Source organism: Aulonocara stuartgranti, assembly GCF_965226115.1.
Source record: "Aulonocara stuartgranti genome assembly, chromosome: 8".
NCBI lineage: Eukaryota > Metazoa > Chordata > Actinopteri > Cichliformes > Cichlidae > Aulonocara > Aulonocara stuartgranti.
Window position 1 is genome coordinate 22,974,469 of NC_138959.1, and position 19,882 is coordinate 22,994,350.

General features: G+C 42.7%; 2 protein-coding genes across 3 annotated transcripts in view; both read right to left on the bottom strand.

The window, feature by feature from the left end:
* LOC309712682 (uncharacterized protein) overlaps window positions 1-16,911 on the bottom strand; it is a 33,431-nt gene extending 16,520 nt beyond the window's left edge. Inside the window, exon 1 of one of the 2 annotated variants that reach the window (XM_082543687.1) lies at window positions 16,861-16,911. The gene's annotated coding sequence lies outside the window, so the exon portion shown is untranslated. The remainder of the gene's footprint in view (window positions 1-16,860) is intronic. The other variant, XM_082543686.1, reaches the window with a different exon arrangement.
* On the bottom strand, window positions 7,800-10,408 carry LOC309713186 (uncharacterized protein; the record flags this gene model as incomplete). Its single annotated transcript, XM_082544589.1, has 2 exons — window positions 10,352-10,408; window positions 7,800-10,048 (listed from the first exon to the last, which is right to left on the bottom strand). The coding sequence occupies exon 2, from the start codon at window positions 9,063-9,065 to the stop codon at window positions 7,800-7,802; it is 1,266 nt and encodes a 421-aa protein (XP_082400715.1). The 5' UTR covers window positions 9,066-10,048; window positions 10,352-10,408.
* Window positions 16,912-19,882: the final 2,971 nt, after the last annotated feature.

Here is a 19,882-nt window from a genome sequence, read left to right on the forward strand (position 1 = left end):
ATTACAGCATTAAAATGTAAGGTTGACCAAAATAAATTACGAAAATAAATAAATAAATGTAAAACTGAAAACAATTCAGCAAAAGGCTGAATAAATCCCTTAAACAAACAAATAAACAAAAGAAAGTTGTCTTTGTGTCCTTTAACTATTAGTCCTGGAATTACTCCGAATGATTATCCAGTGCTTTGAAAAGTCCGCTGTTCTTTTGCAGAGGTGTATGGATTAATCCTACCAGTTTTATCAGCGAAAGAGCTCAACGTCCAGCAGGGGGCGTTTTCCTTTTTCCTGCTCGGTACAGTTCAATGGGTCCGTGGGTGGCTCGCCATCTTGTTTCTCGCTCAGCGGATCAAACTCCGATTCTAGCTCAGCATTTCCCGATCCAAACCTTAATGGCCTACCATAACAACAAAATAAAGTGCATAAACATTCGAAAATAACACACGGGTAGCCCTTAAATAACAGTAAAAGTCCGTTTTTTCCAGCTTATTTAGCCGTAAATGAGGTGACGCCAATATGGCGCGCTGAAACACCTTCAAAGGCCTTTGAACTGCAGCCTGTGTGTCGTTTAAGCACGAATCCACCGTTTTTAACATAAAACAACATAAATCTGCTACCTTGGCTCTCCATTTGCATGAAATGAGCAATATAATACAACAAAAATTTCTTGCATGAAATAAAAGACAATTTCTGAACTCACCAAGTCCCGTTCGGTTATGTTCACAACGTCACCAAGGCAAGGACAGGTCGGAAAAAACAAAAATACATTCTCCAGAGTACAAAAATGGCTTTAAGTAGATTTTTGGCTTATTTTTACTATTTTTTCACTCATTTAAGCAGCAGCTCTGCAAGGACTGTCTGCATTTCTCCCTCTCCAGCATCAAAAAGAAGGAACAACCCGATTGGGTGTGGCTAATCACAGGAGTCACGCTGCAGCGTGCCCTTTCACAATAAGAGTCTCAACACATATTTTAGCCATTTTACCTGAATTAACATAAAACACCATGAATTAGCAAGTTCTGTACCCTTTTAACATGTTTTTAAACACAAATGAAATCCTATACCATGAATTATATCATTGCTGATGTTTTTAATGAATTTTCTAACCATTGTGATCTATTTATTGACTATTTATCACCTGTAATATATTTCTTATGACTGTTTTTACTAACAGGCTTTTATTTGTTGTTAGCTATGTTAACCAGGGTTACACCCTCCCCTCTTAAATGTATGCAAGCCCCTTTGCATAATGCATACTCAGACTACCTGGATATCATGGATTTCAATAGAGCCTGTGACAGCTTCACTTAAGCTTTGGAACAAAGACTGTACTATGCCAACAAGAGGGTTGCCTAATTGAGGGTATGTTAAGTGCTTGGGCTTTGTTCTCTCTCGGGATGATCTTCTGACTGATTGCTCTGCTTCGGGGTCATTTCTTTCAGTTTCATTGTTTACAGGTTCAGTTTCATTCACGTGAGTTTGAGTTGCTTCCTCATCATTAGTTTTCGTTGAATCCGATGCATTGTCCTTTTCATTTTGTTGAGTTATCTGAGCTCCTTCCTTTGCAGGTTCAGGCAAGTTTTCCATTTCAGGTGGTTTCTCCATTTCAGGTATTTTGTCATTTTCAGGTAAGTTTTCCATATCCGGTAGGTTTCCACAATCAGGTAAATTTACAGTTTCCGTCATGTCCATGTGCTCTTGAGCAATATCAGGCACTGTCACGTTTTCTGAGATTTGAGAATTGTCTGATTTGGGTTGCTCATTAGCATGATTTGACTTAGCCTTGGGAGGAAAAACTACCTCGTATTCCTCAATCGACTTTGAGATCTCTTTGGGAGGAAGTGGAGGGTAATACAGAGGGTAGTTATCCTCCTCAGAGTTGTATTCAAGTTCAGGTTCATCAGGATCAGTTGTTGGGTGTTGACGTGTGCTTGGCCGATGAGGCTTTACTTGGACTGCTGGAGGATTTTCAGGGGCAGTTGGCAAAAACCCACAAGGTAACAAAAGGTCTCTGTGGAGAGTTCTAGTGGAACCTTGGTGATGCTCGGGTTTGACTGTGTATACTGGGAGGTTGTCTTTTTGGCTTACAACCACGTGGACGACGGACTCCCACTTATCAGCCAATTTGTTTTTTCCCCTAATCCGAACATTCCTTACAAGCACGCGATCTCCGACACCTAAGACAGATTCGGTTACATGTTTGTCATATCTAGTTTTGTTACGTTCAGCAACTTTGCTTACATTTTTGGTAGCCAGTTGGTAGCTCTCCTGAAGGTGAGATTTGAGGGCTTTAACATACTGTGAGTGAGATTGCTGCTGGCGATGGTTCAGGGGGACATTGAAGGCAAGATCAATGGGTAACCTAGGCTGTCTGCCAAACATTAACTCGTACGGCGTAAACCCTGTACTTTCATGTTTGGTGCAGTTATACGCGTGAACGAGTGGCTTAACAAAGTCACGCCAATGTTTCTTGTCTTCGTCTTTGAGTGTACCCAACATGTTTAGCAGGGTTCTATTAAACCTCTCCACAGGGTTTCCCCTGGGATGGTAGGGTGAAGTTCTGACCTTCTGAATCCCAGCTAGGTCGCATAACTCTTTGATAGTTTTTGACTCAAAGTCTGCTCCCTGATCGCTATGCAACTTCTCGGGAAAACCGTAGTGGATTATAAAGTTTTCCCACAGGGCCTTGGCTACAGTTTTAGCCTTTTGGTTGGGAGTTGTCATTGCTACAGCATACTTCGTAAAGAAATCTGTAATAACTAAGACATCTTTAGTGTTGCTGCGATCTGGTTCAATTGTCAAGAAATCAATACACACCAACTCTAGAGGTCTGGTGACTTGAATGTTTACTAGGGGCGCCGCCCTCTCTGGCAGGGTCTTTCTGCAAACACACCTGCTACAGCTTTTGATCTTTTGCTCTATGTCTGAGGCCATTTTTGGCCAGAAAAATCTGGTTCTGGTTAAATCAAGGGTCCGGTCAAGACCAAAATGACCCATGTCATCGTGAAGGCTTTTGAAAACCATAGATCTTAGACTTTCAGGAAGAACCAGCTGGTACTGTGTCTCTTCACCTACTTGTCTTTTTCTGTACAAAATCCCGTTCTGCAACTCAAGTTTGTTTAACTCACGCAGAAGGATGCTAAGTTGTGGGATCTCGTTGCGTACAGTAGGAGGAGATGTTTCACCTGTTTCAAGCTGGTGTATGATTTCACTGACAGCAGGATCGTTTGTTTGACTTTGTCTTATCTCTTCTTCTGACAAGCTTGGAATGACAGGAAAAGCATCACACTGGTTGAAACTGTCGGGAACAGCATCAACGGACGTAGACAGTGAAGTTACGAGTGGGCAGGCGAGAGCATGGTCTGTGTCAAGAGACTGGACTAGATGTTTCTCACATATTGCACTGACAGCTTGAGTGGGAACGTGAGTGAAAGGATCGGTGCCAGGCAAGTGGTGTTGCACAAACTGACGGATCCGCTCCTGTTCCTTCAGGGAGACAAGGTCATTTAATGGCTCGAGATGCGGACGACGAGATAGGCCATCTGCGTCCATGTTTTGTTTGCCTGCTCTGTACCTAAGCTGGAACTCGAAAGAGGACAGGGCGGACAACCAGCGATAGCTCGTCGCGTCTAACTTAGCAGTGGTCAAAATGTAAGTTAGAGGGTTACTGTCAGTTATTACTGTGAAAGGACTGCCATATAAGTAATCACAAAACTTTTCCGTTACAGCCCATTTGAGGGCAAGAAACTCAAGCTTATGAGCAGGATAACGGCTTTCGCTTTTTGATAGTCCTCTGCTTGCGTATGCAATTACTCGCAACTCTCCCTCCTGCTCTTGATAAAGAGCTGCCCCTAACCCGATTGTGCTTGCATCTGTATGTAATACATAAGGCAACTTGGGATCGGCAAAGCCTAGAATTGGGGCAGAAGTCAGTTTGTCTATAATAGTCTCAAACGCTTTCTGACAACTCTCTGTCCATCTCTCCCCGAAAGGAGCTTTTGGCTGAAAGTATTGGACGTAGTTGGACTTAGAGCTATTGTTTTTTCGCAGTGGGGGGTATCCAGCAGTTAGGTTGGTAAGGGGTTTTACGATCTTAGAAAAGTCCTTAATAAACCGCCTATAATACCCCGCAAACCCTAAGAAGGAGCGGAGTTCTTTCAAGTTCTTGGGACTTGGCCATGTTTTTAACGCTGCTACTTTCTCGGGGTCTGTTTCTACACCGTTTTGGGAGACAATGTGCCCCAAGTACCGAACTGACGTCTGAAAAAACATACATTTTTCAGGCGATAGCTTCAGACCGTATTCTTTGAGACGATTAAGCACATGGAGAAGGCGGGTCTCGTGTTGTTCGAGGGTTTCGGAGTAAACTATAAGGTCGTCTAGATAGACCAGGACTTCCTTAAGGTGGATGTCGCCCATACATTTCTCCATCAGCCTTTGAAATGTGCTGGGAGCGTTTGTTATGCCTTGAGGCATCCGGTTGAACTCAAAGAACCCCATCGGACATACGAAGGCTGTTTTGTGCTTATCTGCCTCATCGACCTCAATCTGGTAGTACCCACTTTTGAGGTCAAGGACCGACAACCACTTCGATCCTGTCAAGGCGGAGAACGCTTCTTCCAAGTTAGGAAGCGCGTAGGCATCTTTGATGGTGTTCAGATTCAACTTACGGTAATCTACACAGAGTCTTACGTCTCCATTCTTCTTCCTTACCACCACTATCGGTGAGGAAAATGGCGACTCGGATTCGCGAATGACACCTGCATCGCTTAGCTCCTGCAAATGCCTCCATACGGCGTCAAGATCTTGTGGTCGTACGGGACGGGGTCTGTGCTTAAAAGGGGTTTCATCGCTCAGTTTGATTTGGTGTTTTACTTTGTTAGTGCAACCAAAGTCTGTATCGTGTAGTGCAAAAACCTCTGACATAGCACTTAACTTTTGTGTGATTCGTTCTTTCCATTCAGCAGGGACTGGAGAATCAGCAAAGTTAAGATTAAGCTCAGCAGGGTTTGAGCTGGGAGTCTGTTTGGACTGCTCTGTGATCTGACTGTTTGGTATGATCTCTTGAATAGCATGCATTTCAGCAATGACACTTTTCGCAGGGATAACTATGTCATGCTTACTTTCATTTCGCAGGACCACTGGAAGCTTTTGTGAGGGTTTCTCAGCAAGGGTAAGTAGACAGTTGGTGACCAAGACTCCACCTGGCAAGGAGGATGTAGAGGGGGTCTCGACTACTACCCACCCGCCTGAGTGTTCAGTTTTTGCGTGGACTAAACCCTCTAAGACTCGACTTTGGCCTGCAGGAATGACTTCAGGCTCTTTCCCTGACAAAGTGACAAGACCAAGGCTGTCGTCCTCTTTTTGCTTGTGTCTTTGTTGTAACACGCTCAGCACTACTCTATAACCATAAGGCAGGATACTGAGGTCTGTATTAGCCAAGGAGAGGCTTTCAAAGACAAGGTCAAGAGTGTTAGTGCCAATTAAGAGAGAAGACTGAACACTAGAGCGTGTGTCTGGAACAATTAATGCAAGAGAAGACACAGTAAGTTCAGTACCAAAACAGTTCTTTGGAAAGGTAATGTCGACACAAATATAGCCTGAATATGGAACATTCTGACCATTTGCAGCTTCGACTTCTAGCAGGTCCTGTATTGGATGGATTTCAAGGTCTGCAAGATTGTTTTCATAGAACGATCGGGACACTGTGGTCACTTGCGATCCGGTATCAAGAAGGCAGTTGCAAGCTTGATCATTGATTTTCACTTGAGCAGTGTACTTAGCTCCAATTAGACCCTTGGGTAGTTTCACAGTGGCTGATTTATTGTTTGAGAATCGTTTTTTGGGTTTATGTGAAGGCTCGGTGGGACTAGTTTTGTCCGTAGCACCCATTTGTCCCGCAATGAGGGCTCCCTTTAGTTTAAAGGCTGTGTTTGCTTGTTTTGTCTATCCCACAGCAACTGTTTTTCTTTCAACTGTTTCCTTTTGTCAGTGACTAAAGACGGGTTTGGGTCATTTGGGCACACAGAGGCAATATGGCCGTCTTCGCCGCACTGGAAGCAGTAACCAGGCCTGGGCCTACTCTTCGCAGCTTGGGATGTCAAAAGGGTTCGTTCGGGTACTTGAGAGTTGGTCTTAGCAGTAGCTTTTGGAGGGTTAGACTTTTTCCTAGGAGGGTTCGGGGTTAATGTTGCGAGATGGCTTTGAAGCTGACTGATTTGTGCCTTTAATTCTGTGACCAGATCCTTTTGAGCATCTACTGGTGGGTCTACTTTCTGGGGTTTCAATCTCGTCAGTTCACTCTGCAGCGCAGTTATTTGTGTTCGCATTTCAGTGAGATCGTCTTGCATGGTGAGCGCAGGAAAGTCAGCATTTGCAGCAATAGAGTGAGAGGCTACTTTTGGTCTGGTGTAGGGCTGAACGATTATGGAAAATAATCTAATTGCGATTTTTTGCCCCAATATTGCGATTGCGATGCGATATGCGATTATTTTTTAAGGTCTTTGTCTTCTGTATTATTAAACAAAGACAAGCAATACATCATATAGTATGGCCAATACTATATTACATTAATTTTAAACTGTTCTTTCCTGGAAGACAGACCTCTGTTATGATGACATGAGGTGATGCATGAATTGATGACTGACATTTTTATTTAACTTCTTCAATCACAACAGTATATTTGAACATACACAATAGTTTATTTTTAGCTTACAAACATCTGAGCATAAAGTGCTGACAAGGAACCCTGGTGTAAACATTAAAATGAAAGTCAGTACAATGTGCAGATTGCAGAAATATACATAAAAAAAATCAGTGGCTTTACCACACTCAGTTTTTCGACATCTGTGAACTACTAGACAGTCATTCAATTAAAAAATAATATTAAATAAATAAAACTAATAAATAAAAAATACACACATCTTACTGATCTCTGCAGTCAGTAACATTACACATAAAGTGCAAACATAATAGCAATTGTATAAACACACACACAAACACGCCTTTAAAGTTTAAAGGCGTGAAATTGGACGGTCTAGCCTTCTGATTAGCTAATCAGAAGGCTAGTTCTGATTAGCGTCACCGCTGTCTCGGTGGAGTTTAATAAACTCGGCCGTCTGCTTCTTGCTATCTAAAATATAACCAGACACTGGTGTAAATTCTCGACTGTCTCATACTTCTGTTTAATAAGTTTTCTGTTTGACGTTTAGTCAGCTGTGTGAAAACCAAGGAGGAACCCACCCGGGGGATTAATAAAGTTTTATTTTATCTAATCTAATAACTTTAATCTCAGCCAAACCGATTTACTCACGAACAAACAAAACACTGAAAAAAGCCCAACAATAACATTTTTAGGTTGTCTAAGTGACTTATATATTACGTTTAACCCGAGCAGCGAAACTCCGCGGTGATCTGAAAATGATGTGCCGGGAGTTGTGCCGTTCTCGGCCGCATCAGTAACCCTCGAGCTCCCGGCTAGCTGTCGAGCTGGTGGGTAGCAGACGCCTCTGAAAACGTCGAAGCACTTTTGCAAATATGGGATATCTTGATAAACCGAGCAGATATTTGATGTTTACACAACTACTTTCTCGCCTGAAAATATGTTAAAGGTTTATTTTGTGACCCAGAAAGATTAGTATGAGTAATTTTAAAACTTAGTAGCGGCCGCCATTGCTGGAAACTGGAGTTTGGCTGGGCCGCGCTATGAATTCTGGGATATGGTAGTAATTTGGACAGCCTTATAATCGCAGTATAATCGCAGCCTTTGCGGTTAGAAAATTGCACTTGATCATGTCGCGATATTATCGCAAATGCGATATATCGTTCAGCCCTAGTCTGGTGGCAGCAAAATGTTTTTTCATTCGGCTTTCTTTTGCAGTATGCTTGTCCTCTTCCACTCTCAACTGTAGCAGCAGCTCGGTGAATGAGGGGGGTTTATCTTTTTTCTTTTCGAGCTGAAGATCTGTTAACAAGGCATTATCCCAACACCCCCGACAGAATTGACGCAGAAGGTGTCGGTCTGCTTCACTAGCTACGACACCGCCTCTTTTCAGAGCTTTTGAGAGAGCTGTTTGCAAGCGATGGAGGTAGTGTGAAGGCTTTTCACCTGCATCTTGTAATGTGTTGAGGAATTTGGCGAAAAGCTCGTCGCCATCCTCCACAGTGCCAAAAGCTGAATGGAGTAGTTCAAGATAAGCTGAGGGCAAGGCTTCAGGGCCCAGAGGTTTCACCACGTTGGCAGCAGGCGGTACAAGACTGTCTACGATTTTCCGCGAGCGTTGCAAGTCAGACAGATTGGGATCTTGAAGTATGAGCTCTACACTGTGGCGCCATGTATCAAAGTCCACCTCATGACTAGGACAGGGCAGTTTGCCTGAAAAATTTCTGAGGCGGAAGGAGGCGCTCACTGGTGAGACAAGAGCTTCACTTCGCACTATGTGCTCTACTACAACCTTTTGCACATCAGGGTGTGTTATAAAGCTCTGTGGAATGGTAGTTTGTAGATCTGGCTGTGTCTGGTTGTCTGACTCAGAATCGCTGATGCATATGTTAGCTTTGATCAGTTCTGCAGTTTCACTTTGGATAGGTTGGTCATTTGCTTGTACTTGGGTTGTTAGTTCACTATGTGCATCTGGGGTAGGAGCTTCTGTGCTGTGTGTGACTGACTGAGCACATTGGGAAAGGTGTTCATGCAGAACAGCTTCAAAAGATTTGCCACTAAGTCTAGCAATGTTTTGCAGTTCATTGAAAAAACTGTTGGTGGCGACGTTGGTAACAGCTGCGATGTACTCAGGTGACAGGGCTCGTATCTGATAAGTGACTTCATTCGGACATTCAAGTGTGTAGGGTAGTAAGGGTTCAAGTGTCGACAGAGCAGATCCACTCTCATACTCTACAATAGCATTTTTGTGGTAAGAAGACTTAGGGTCATCTATCTTAAGGGTTCTTGCTGTTCGACCATATCTGCTTAAAAAGTCTTTTAAAGCTTCATCAGCGTCTGTGCCTGTAATCCCACTAACAATAACTGAGTTTGGGATTTTAACATTTTCTCTGTCAACTATTTCCATTTTGCCGGACTTGGCCTATTTTTGAGGTCTGGGTCAGAAAAAAAACTTGAGGGATCAATTACTACTCCTGGCTGGCTCGCCACTTCTGTAACACTTCTGGAGTCGTTACAGTATACTAGGACCAGTTAGGTTCGACTACTAGAGCAGTAATGAGCGTAGCATGTAATAAAGACCACAGACCAGTAAATACGTTTAAATTGCCGGCTTATTATTTTGTGAAGACAGAGAATAGACAGTTATAGACACATTACATAAAACATTCAACATCACACATTTAAGGAAAACAAGATGTTTTCTTTCCCCTTCTTAGTTCAGTATGTTCTGTTAGTTCATCCTATTTATCTCAAAACCTTTTATTTGGCTTTAGAAGGATGTTATTTTCAACCTAGGTTATTGTTTTATTTATTTCAAGTTCTAAGTTCAAGTTTATCCTTTGATCTATTTGCATTAACACTGTGTTATTTTAAATCAAGTTCAGTTCTTTAGGCCCAAGATTTAATTTAATCTTGGTCTAGGTTCACCTTTAAATTCTCAACCAGTTCTTATTTTGTTTTAACCCAACAAAATTATTTACACTTCCATTAACACCATTACAGCATTAAAATGTAAGGTTGACCAAAATAAATTACGAAAATAAATAAATAAATGTAAAACTGAAAACAATTCAGCAAAAGGCTGAATAAATCCCTTAAACAAACAAATAAACAAAAGAAAGTTGTCTTTGTGTCCTTTAACTATTAGTCCTGGAATTACTCCGAATGATTATCCAGTGCTTTGAAAAGTCCGCTGTTCTTTTGCAGAGGTGTATGGATTAATCCTACCAGTTTTATCAGCGAAAGAGCTCAACGTCCAGCAGGGGGCGTTTTCCTTTTTCCTGCTCGGTACAGTTCAATGGGTCCGTGGGTGGCTCGCCATCTTGTTTCTCGCTCAGCGGATCAAACTCCGATTCTAGCTCAGCATTTCCCGATCCAAACCTTAATGGCCTACCATAACAACAAAATAAAGTGCATAAACATTCGAAAATAACACACGGGTAGCCCTTAAATAACAGTAAAAGTCCGTTTTTTCCAGCTTATTTAGCCGTAAATGAGGTGACGCCAATATGGCGCGCTGAAACACCTTCAAAGGCCTTTGAACTGCAGCCTGTGTGTCGTTTAAGCACGAATCCACCGTTTTTAACATAAAACAACATAAATCTGCTACCTTGGCTCTCCATTTGCATGAAATGAGCAATATAATACAACAAAAATTTCTTGCATGAAATAAAAGACAATTTCTGAACTCACCAAGTCCCGTTCGGTTATGTTCACAACGTCACCAAGGCTGTGGTATATTGTAATAAGCAGCAGCTATTACTACCTCCCACCAGTAGGTGGTACTGTGTTATTGTATGTGTTCTGAGCTTATGGAGTAAAAGTCTGGACCTCCACCATAGCCTCGTCTCAGTCCTTGGTCTAAAGTTATTGTTGACCACAACCCACGCTACACGGGCAGTTGGAGCAACACTGCATAAAGTTACAACATGGTGTCAGAAGTCGGCAAGACCGTGTGAACAGGGACCGCGACGTGAGTAAGCTAGCCGTAGATTAGCTAACAGTAGCCATTGCTAACGGCATGGAGCAATTCAAGCCACCATCACCGCTACTGCTCACAGGCAATTTATCTGAGACCTGGCGCAGATGGGAACAAAGATTCGGACTGTATATGACTGCTACGGGTGCGTTGGAGAAGGATGAAAAGGTTAAAATAGCCATTCTTCTCCACACTATCGGCGAAGAAGCGCTTGAAGTGTACAACACCGACCGGAGACGCACTGACAATGGCGGACATTTTGAAAACGTTTAAGGAATACTGTAGTCCACGAAAGAACGTTGTTTTTGAACGCCACAAGTTCTGGTCATACCCAATGTCGGCGGATATAACAGTGGACAGATATGTCACGGAACTCCGTCAGAGAAGTAAAAGTTGTGAGTTTGGGATCAATGAGGACGACATGATCAGGGATAAATTGGTGTTCAGCATAAGTGACGCAAGACTAAAAGAGAGATTGCTTCGTGACAACGACCTCACACTGCGCAAGACGATAGAAATATGCAGATCAGCAGAAGTGGCCAAGTCACAGATTCAGGCCATGCAGTCAATAACTGCAGCCCAAGACACGTCAGTGGACGCATTAAGAAAAATGCCAGGATACATTAAATCAGGACACAGTAAAAACAAACTGAGCAACGACAAACAAACAATTTGTCACAAATGCGGCAACAAACACGCATTCCGACAGTGTCCAGCCTATGGGGCAACATGTCACAAGTGTGGGAAAAATAACCACTTCTCAAAAGTGTGCAGAGCTAGCGCAGAGAAGAGTAGACACTTCAAGAAAACAAAAACTATTAACAACATTGAAACTGATGGCGATTCACTATACATCGGCATGGTATCCAGCGACAAGCACAAGACTGGCAAATGGCATGAAAGTGTGACAATCTGAGACGTACCACTCACCTTCAAGCTAGACACAGGTGCGGACGCAAATGTGCTCCCCAGATCAGTTTATGACGAGTTACCAGATATGCCTCGGTTACAGCCCACAAAGACTGTACTCATAGCTTTTGGTGGAGCCCGCATACGTGCAGATGGTGTGGTGTCTCTTGAGTGTGAAGCACGGAAGCACAAGGCTGTGTTTGACTTTCTTGTATCAAGCCATGCAGATAAACCGATCCTAGGTGGACAAGCTTGTGAAGAGCTCCATCTGGTGCAACGAGTTGAGACCCTTGCCATGACATCCTCTGTACCGAAATCAGCTAAACCACCTTCTACCTCGGAAGAACTTGTGGAGATGTACGCTGATGTGTTCACAGGCTTAGGTGAGTTCCCTGGACTTCACCACATACATATTGACCCAAATGCAACACCTGTGATTCACGCATGCAGGAACGTGCCACTCTCCATAATGGATGCGCTGAAGAAGACGCTACAGGACTTACAAAACAGAGATGTCATAATGCCTGTCAATGAGCCTACAGATTGGGTCAACAGTCTTGTCGCCACACAGAAGAAGAACGGAACACTAAGGGTGTGCTTGGACCCTTGTGATCTGAACCAAGCAGTTAAACGCCAGCACTACTCCATTCCCACACACGAGGACGTTCGCAGCAAGCTAGCAGGAAAATCCATCTTCACCATATTGGATGAAAAAGATGGATACTGGCAGATCAAGCTGGACGAGCCGTCATCAAAGCTCTGTACCTTCAATACACCTTGGGGCCGATATCGCTTCCTCCGACTCCCATTCGGGATCAAATCAGCCAGCGAGGTCTTTCAACAAAAGAATTGTGAGACTTTCGGCAACATTCCTGGTGTATTTATCATTGCAGATGATATGATAATTGCAGCTACATCAGAGCACGAACACGATGAAATCCTGCAGAAGGTCATGGAGAAAGCAAGAGCAGCTAACGTGAAGTTTAACAAGGACAAAATTCAGTTCAAAGTTGACACAGTGAAATACATGGGCCATATCATCACAGCAGCAGGGCAGAAAGCAGATGTTTCAAAGATCAAAGCTATTGTCGACATGCCGACTCCAGAAGACAAACAAAGCCTTCAGCGTCTGCTGGGAATGACGAAGTTTTTGGCACAGTACCTCCAAAATGAAGCATCGCTCACAGCACCTTTGAGACAGCTACTCAAGAAGGACACAGTGTGGCAGTGGCAGCCACATCACACAGTAGCGTTACAGACGCTCAAGTCGACGCTCACACAAGCTCCAGTGTTGAGATTTTATGACCACAAGAAACCACTAACACTGCAGGCCGATTCTTCAAAAGATGGGCTGGGCGCATGCCTATTACAAGACGGGCAACCTGTGTGTTACGCGTCACGAGCACTCACAGACACAGAAAAAAGGTATGCACAAATAGAAAAAGAGTTGCTAGCCATTGTGTTTGCCGCTAAACGATTCCACCAGTATGTCTATGGAAGACCAGTGACAGTGCAATCTGATCATAAACCCCTGGAGGCGATAGTGCGCAAACCGCTATGCAAGGCACCAGCGAGGCTACAAGGAATGCTGCTGCAACTACAGAGATATGATCTCACCGTCACGTACACCCCCGGCAGAGACATGTTCATAGCCGATGCACTCTCACGTGCCACAACTACCAGTGACGACAGAAACGTGAGTGAAAACGCAAATGTTGAAAGAGTTGTGTATGCTCTGGAGGCCACAGCAGCATTGAGCGAGAAAACATTGTGTGACCTGAAAAAAGCAGTGGCAGCAGACAGCGTACTACAAGCCGTGCGCGAAAGACACTTCAACGGATGGCCGCCCAGAAGGAAGAGTTTAGACAAAACACTCCACAGCTACTGGCCTATGAGACACGATATCAGTTTCCACGATGACATTATTATGATCGGGGACAAGATCGTAATACCCCAAAGCTTCAGGCGTGTGATCCTGGAGAAGCTGCACCTTGCCCACCAAGGCGTGCAGCGCACAAAAGCCAAAGCAAGAAGAGTGCTGTACTGGCCTGGCATGTCACGCGACATAGAGACCATGCTTGAAAAGTGTGAACAATGCCAGCAAATGCAGCCAAAGAACCAGGCTGAACCGCTTATTCCACACCAGATTCCAGAGCTGCCATGGATGAAAATCGGAGCAGACATCTTCGAACTGAACGATCATCCATATCTTTTGTTAGTGGATTATTTATCAAAATATCCAGAAGTTCTTAACTTACCTGACAAAACGGCACACTCTGTGATTCAGAAGATGAAATCAGTCTTCGCAAGACACGGAATTCCCAAAGAGATAGTGAGCGATCATGTTCCATTCGCCAGCCACGAGATGAGATCGTTTGCAGCATCCTGGGAGATAAAGCTAACTTTCTCCAGTCCCGGCTTTCCTTCTTCGAATGGCATGGCGGAGCGAGCCATAAAGACTGTCAAACATGCACTTAAGAAAGCCGCACGGACTGGAACAGACCCACATCTAGTGCTGTTGTCTTTGAGGAACACTCCACTCACAGGACTTAGTGTGTCACCTGCACAAATGTTGATGGGACGGGTTCTCTGCAGCACCCTGCCATGCACCAGTGCTGTGTTGAGGCAGTCAACCCCACAGAACATTCACGACAAAGTGCGCAGGTTGCAATCAAAGCGGAAACGCCACTATGATCAGCACGCAAGACCATTGCCTGTTCTGACCCCAGGCGAGACTGTGCACATGCAAACAAGGCGCGGTTGGGAGCCAGCTGTTGTAACTCATCGGCGAGAGGAACCACGCTCCTACACTGTGCAAACACCAGATGGTAAAGTGCTCAGGAGGAACAGGAGACATCTGAGGAAAATACACCCAAGTCTGTTCAAGGACACACCCATGGACCCAGATGAACTGTCCGTTCACACCCAAGAGCCAGTGGAGCCACCAGCAAATGACACCCCACAAAACTCTAGTCCTGCAAGTATGGACAACACACCCACATGTTACACACGCAGTGGCCGAGCAATAATACGCCCTGCCAGGTATAGAGACTAAGTGATTGGGAAACTTAAAGTCACTCTATCCTGTACCTGCGTTGTTCTGTACAAGCTAGATAACTGTCTTGTTGGAAAAGAGAGAAAATATGTCATGTTTCATATGTTCATTTTGACATGTCTTATCTAATCTGTCATGTGTTCATCTGTTTCAAAACACTACACTGATGTGTATTTGCATTGCTCAAGTGACAAGCAATCTGAGGTGTGCTCTACTTAATGTCTCAAGAATATAATATTGTTAATGTTCCTACGATTTAAAAGGTGCATTTATGTTACAAAATATTGGAGTTAAGAGGTAGTATCTTTATCTCGGAAAAGAGGGATGTGGTATATTGTAATAAGCAGCAGCTATTACTACCTCCCACCAGTAGGTGGTACTGTGTTATTGTATGTGTTCTGAGCTTATGGAGTAAAAGTCTGGACCTCCACCATAGCCTCGTCTCAGTCCTCTGTGCTTGGTCTAAAGTTATTGTTGACCACAACCCACGCTACACGGGCAGTTGGAGCAACACTGCATAAAGTTACAACAAAGGCAAGGACAGGTCGGAAAAAACAAAAATACATTCTCCAGAGTACAAAAATGGCTTTAAGTAGATTTTTGGCTTATTTTTACTATTTTTTCACTCATTTAAGCAGCAGCTCTGCAAGGACTGTCTGCATTTCTCCCTCTCGAGCATCAAAAAGAAGGAACAACCCGATTGGGTGTGGCTAATCACAGGAGTCACGCTGCAGCGTGCCCTTTCACAATAAGAGTCTCAACACATATTTTAGCCATTTTACCTGAATTAACATAAAACACCATGAATTAGCAAGTTCTGTACCCTTTTAACATGTTTTTAAACACAAATGAAATCCTATACCATGAATTATATCATTGCTGATGTTTTTAATGAATTTTCTAACCATTATGATCTATTTATTGACTATTTATCACCTGTAATATATTTCTTATGACTGTTTTTACTAACAGGCTTTTATTTGTTGTTAGCTATGTTAACCAGGGTTACACAGGGAAAACCCTCTACTGTCAGATAAGCAGGCTACCAGCTGCCACCTTTTCCCCTTGTCACTGTTTATTTACACATTTGGGGGTTTTTTTCTCTTTCTCTCTGGTGTGTGGAGCGCTTAGAACAGTAGGCAAAAAGAGCAATACAGGAGTGAGGAGCTTAACTCCCAAGTGATCGAGTGGGGGGTTGCTGGCCGCATAAATCAGCGAAAGGTGGACAATACACCAGACAGGAACCTGGTTATGTAGGCTGGAGAACTCTCACTCGCCGCAGCGAGGTCCAACTGACACGTAAGCCGGGGAAACGTGGGCAATACGCCAGGGGAACACAGCCCACAACAGCCACTCGAGCACAGCAGCTTCTTATTGCCTTTTGCTTTTTAAGTGACATAGGGGCTAGGGGATAGGCAGTGTGCAGGGAGGCTGCCGAGACAGTGGAGAGCAAACAATTACCAGTTTCATGTCTGCACAGCTGTTTTATACGTAAGCTGTGGGGTGTGGCCGGGCTAGCCGGAGTGTCTTAAACTGATATCAGCTGGTTAAAACTGCGCAGTAATAACAATTTGTGCCAAAGAACATTTGGCACTTTTGTTTAACAGGGCAAGTCATTAAGCATACTTGTACGTGTGTCCCCCCTGTGTCCATCCCCCTTTAATGATACTCTCCGTAAACCAGTGAAGGTTTAGGAAGCGTGATGATGCCCAGTTGGAGATGGGAAATTAGAAGTTCCCATAATCCTCTCCTGTTTGATGAATGCCTGTGATGTTTATATAACCATGGCAAAGATTGCTAAGGCTTTACAGTGACATAGGCTGTATCCCAATTCAGGGTCTGCAGCCTTAAAGTACGCAGCCTCAACGATCCTCAAGGGCCGCGTACTCAAAGACCACTAAGGCCGGAAGTGCGAGGCTTGTGAAATGGGACGGTCTAGCCTCCGTTGCGCTGCCCAGGTTGCCTAGCAACCATGATACTAGCTGGAAACGTGTCATACAGCTTTGTTTGACAGAAATGAAGGAGAACATCTTTTGTTCATTTGTTTCTTTCTTTCTACATGAGCTTTGATCATTCTCTGTAGGATTAAGCTCAGCTATTGAACGGAGTATATTTTAAAGTAAAGGCTTTAAAACCAAGTTAGTACAAACGTCACTAATGTCACATAACTTTGCCGACATGTGGCCAACAGTAATGTTTTAATGGTCTTCGTTATTAAATATTTGCACATAAATAGGTGACATTATATTCAGTACTTACTTAAAGTTTACTCTTCGGCCACCCCTCATCCGCCGTTTTTTTCGGCAAAATTATCCACACCCACCGCCGCGCTATGCATTCTGGGATATGTTGGGCCACGAAGTCTACACTTTTTTTTTTAAATTTATTTATTTATTTATTTTTTAACTTTATTTAACAAACAATGAGTATACAACATATGAACAGATGAAGTATACAAAACAACAGAGCATTAACACAAAAAGCCAAGTGTAAAAGAAAAAGGTAACAATTATAAGAATACACACAAAAATTCACATACATATATTGTTTTGAGAGCCTTTTTGTTGGTGGAGTCTGATATTGATTGTATGTACATTTCCACATCCTTAAAATAATGACAGAAATATGGTGTTTTGTTAGTAAACTTACATTTATGGATAAAAAAATTTAGCTAAAAGTATTAACAAATTTATCATAACAAAACATTTATCATACTTCTTGGGGAACTTAAAGAAACAGAATAAAACATTTTCCCATCGTAAAGAAAACTCCCTTAAAATATGGACAATAACAAACCTGCTAAATTCCTTCCAGAACCTCTGTGTAAAAGAACAGTACCAAAAAAGATGTGTCACAGTTTCTGGATGATCCCCACAGAAAGTACAATTAGTATTAATGTCCCTTTTAAATTTTACCATGTACTGACTGGCTGCATAACATTTATGTAGAATTTTAAATGAGACTTCTTTCACCTTATTTACAATCAAATATTTATGGGGGACCATCCAGACTGTCTTCCACTTGATATCTGGAACATATCGGTTCCAATAAGATATTATATATGGGAGAGAGACGATATCTTCTTGGAATAAACTGCGTATTCTCTTATTGCTGTTACCAAGTTCCTGTGAAAAGCAGATTTTTCCTATTGGTGACTCAGCTGGATCAGGGAGAGTGACTGAGGTAGATATTGAGCTGTCAGTGTTTTTATATAACATTAAAGTCGCTGAGGGTATGGCACCAAGCACCATTGAGAATTCCTGAACACTGATTGGAAAATTATATAGTGCAATAAAGTCGTAGTAAGTAAGTAGTTGTCCCTCTTTGTTAACCAGCTGAGCCGCCACGAAGTCTACACTGCCACAGCCTTAAAATTCAGGGAAATGAAGGACGCATTTCAGGGCAGCCTTTGAATTGGGACAGCCTTCGGCGCGCCGCTGTGACGTAATCGGCCTTGAAATGCGTACTTTAAGGCTGCAGACCCTGAATTGGGATACAACCATAGTGACATGGACATATATCTTTACACACTAGCCAGGTTGCACTGTGGGTAATACAAATTCTAGATGTGAAATATAAAGATACGAGAGAGTCATAGCAGACTTTCAGGTTTTAATCCAGATGCAAGAAAATTTAATTCAGATTCCACAAAAAGCCAGAGAAGGTGGAGCGAAAAGGTCGGCAGTAAAATTGACTTACATCGTCATATTTACATGGCCCGATCTTTATAAAGACACCAAGAAGTTTTAAAAATATATTTAAAAAATGTTTGTGTGATAATTCAGAAGAAAGCAGTGTGACGCACAGCACATATACACCCACATCCACCTGTACACTGGCTAACACAACATTCACAATGTTAAATGATCTTAGTCTTCCCTCTGTCTGGGTCGTGGTGTTTCTCAGCATCTGTAAGTTATATACACAAAAACCAAAATGGCGACAACAATAGCTGATGCAAAAAGTGAGACAAACAGTTTCTTGGCGGTCGTGTCTTCAGACTTCTTGTCCTGCGCAGTTCTAGCTGATGCTACAAAGTAAATTAGAGTCATTTCAACAGGCGCACTGAATACAGTGTTAACTGTATGTCTGAATAAAACACGCACTCATTCACACACACATGCTTTCTGTTGATGAAAGATACTTACCAGGGAGTAACTGTACCGGATGGGATTTAGCCATACCACAGTCTGACCTGATTTCAACTGTGACATTTTCCTCTTTCTGGACATTTTGGATGGTCAGAGATACATATTTCAGAGGATCCCATTCACGGATGTATTTAATCAAGTTGCTGCTACATGTTATGGCTCCATTTGTGTTCTCCCAGGTATAATTTAGAATTCTACAGTTTGAGCCATCTTTCCAGTTTATTGTACAATATAGTCACACTTTGTCTAACTCCTGCAGTCTTGTTGCAGTTCAGTGACACAGCTGAAAGACAAAACATCAACATATGATATTATTCAATTTGTTACTCTCCCTAATGTTTTTGCAGTGGCCAGTTTAACAGTAATTATTACAAGCAGTATAGACATACCTTGACCTGATGAGACACTGCTTTGTAGTGCATAGAACAGACACAGACATACCCACAGATGGAACATGCTGGAAGCTTCACTGTGTTTGGAAACTAGAGGAAAGAAGAAAAGATATGAGGATCATTCTGAGAGCATCTTTAAAAAAAATGAAGAAACATACTGGTTGGTTTATTGAAACCTAGCGTTTAATTTCAGCAGGGGAAAGTGCAGTGATTTGTGCCAGCGGGTAAGTTGTGCCGCCCCTTGTTTCTAGTGAACCATAGAAGAAATTGGTCATGAGACCGGACATTTTTGATTTTTGAAGATGTAAATCTGAAAGTAGTTGTGATTGTCATTGTGAAGTTCGCATCAAAACCAAATCATACACCTACATTGGATTGGTTGATGGTGCTGACACTGGTTTTTAAGTTTTTAAGGTGAAGTCGTAATAGGTCTGTAAATTTAAAGCCCATCTTCACTTTCAAGGAAAATGATGACGGAGTCATCCCTAGAGTAGATGTGCATAAAAACAGCCATCCACACCACACAAACTTGGTGATACTGCCAGAAGAGAGCAGTGGGTAGCATCAATGAGTTCAAGTGTTGTTAGGCTGTGTTTAAGAAAACTGACTTTTGATGTGCTCATGTGGCAGAATTGGCTTATGTAAAATTGGCCTTTGAGGTTTTAAAATAAGTTTAAATAAACCTTAGATTATTAATTTTGTGTTAAATTTGTCTAGCTGTTATATAGCATTACAGTT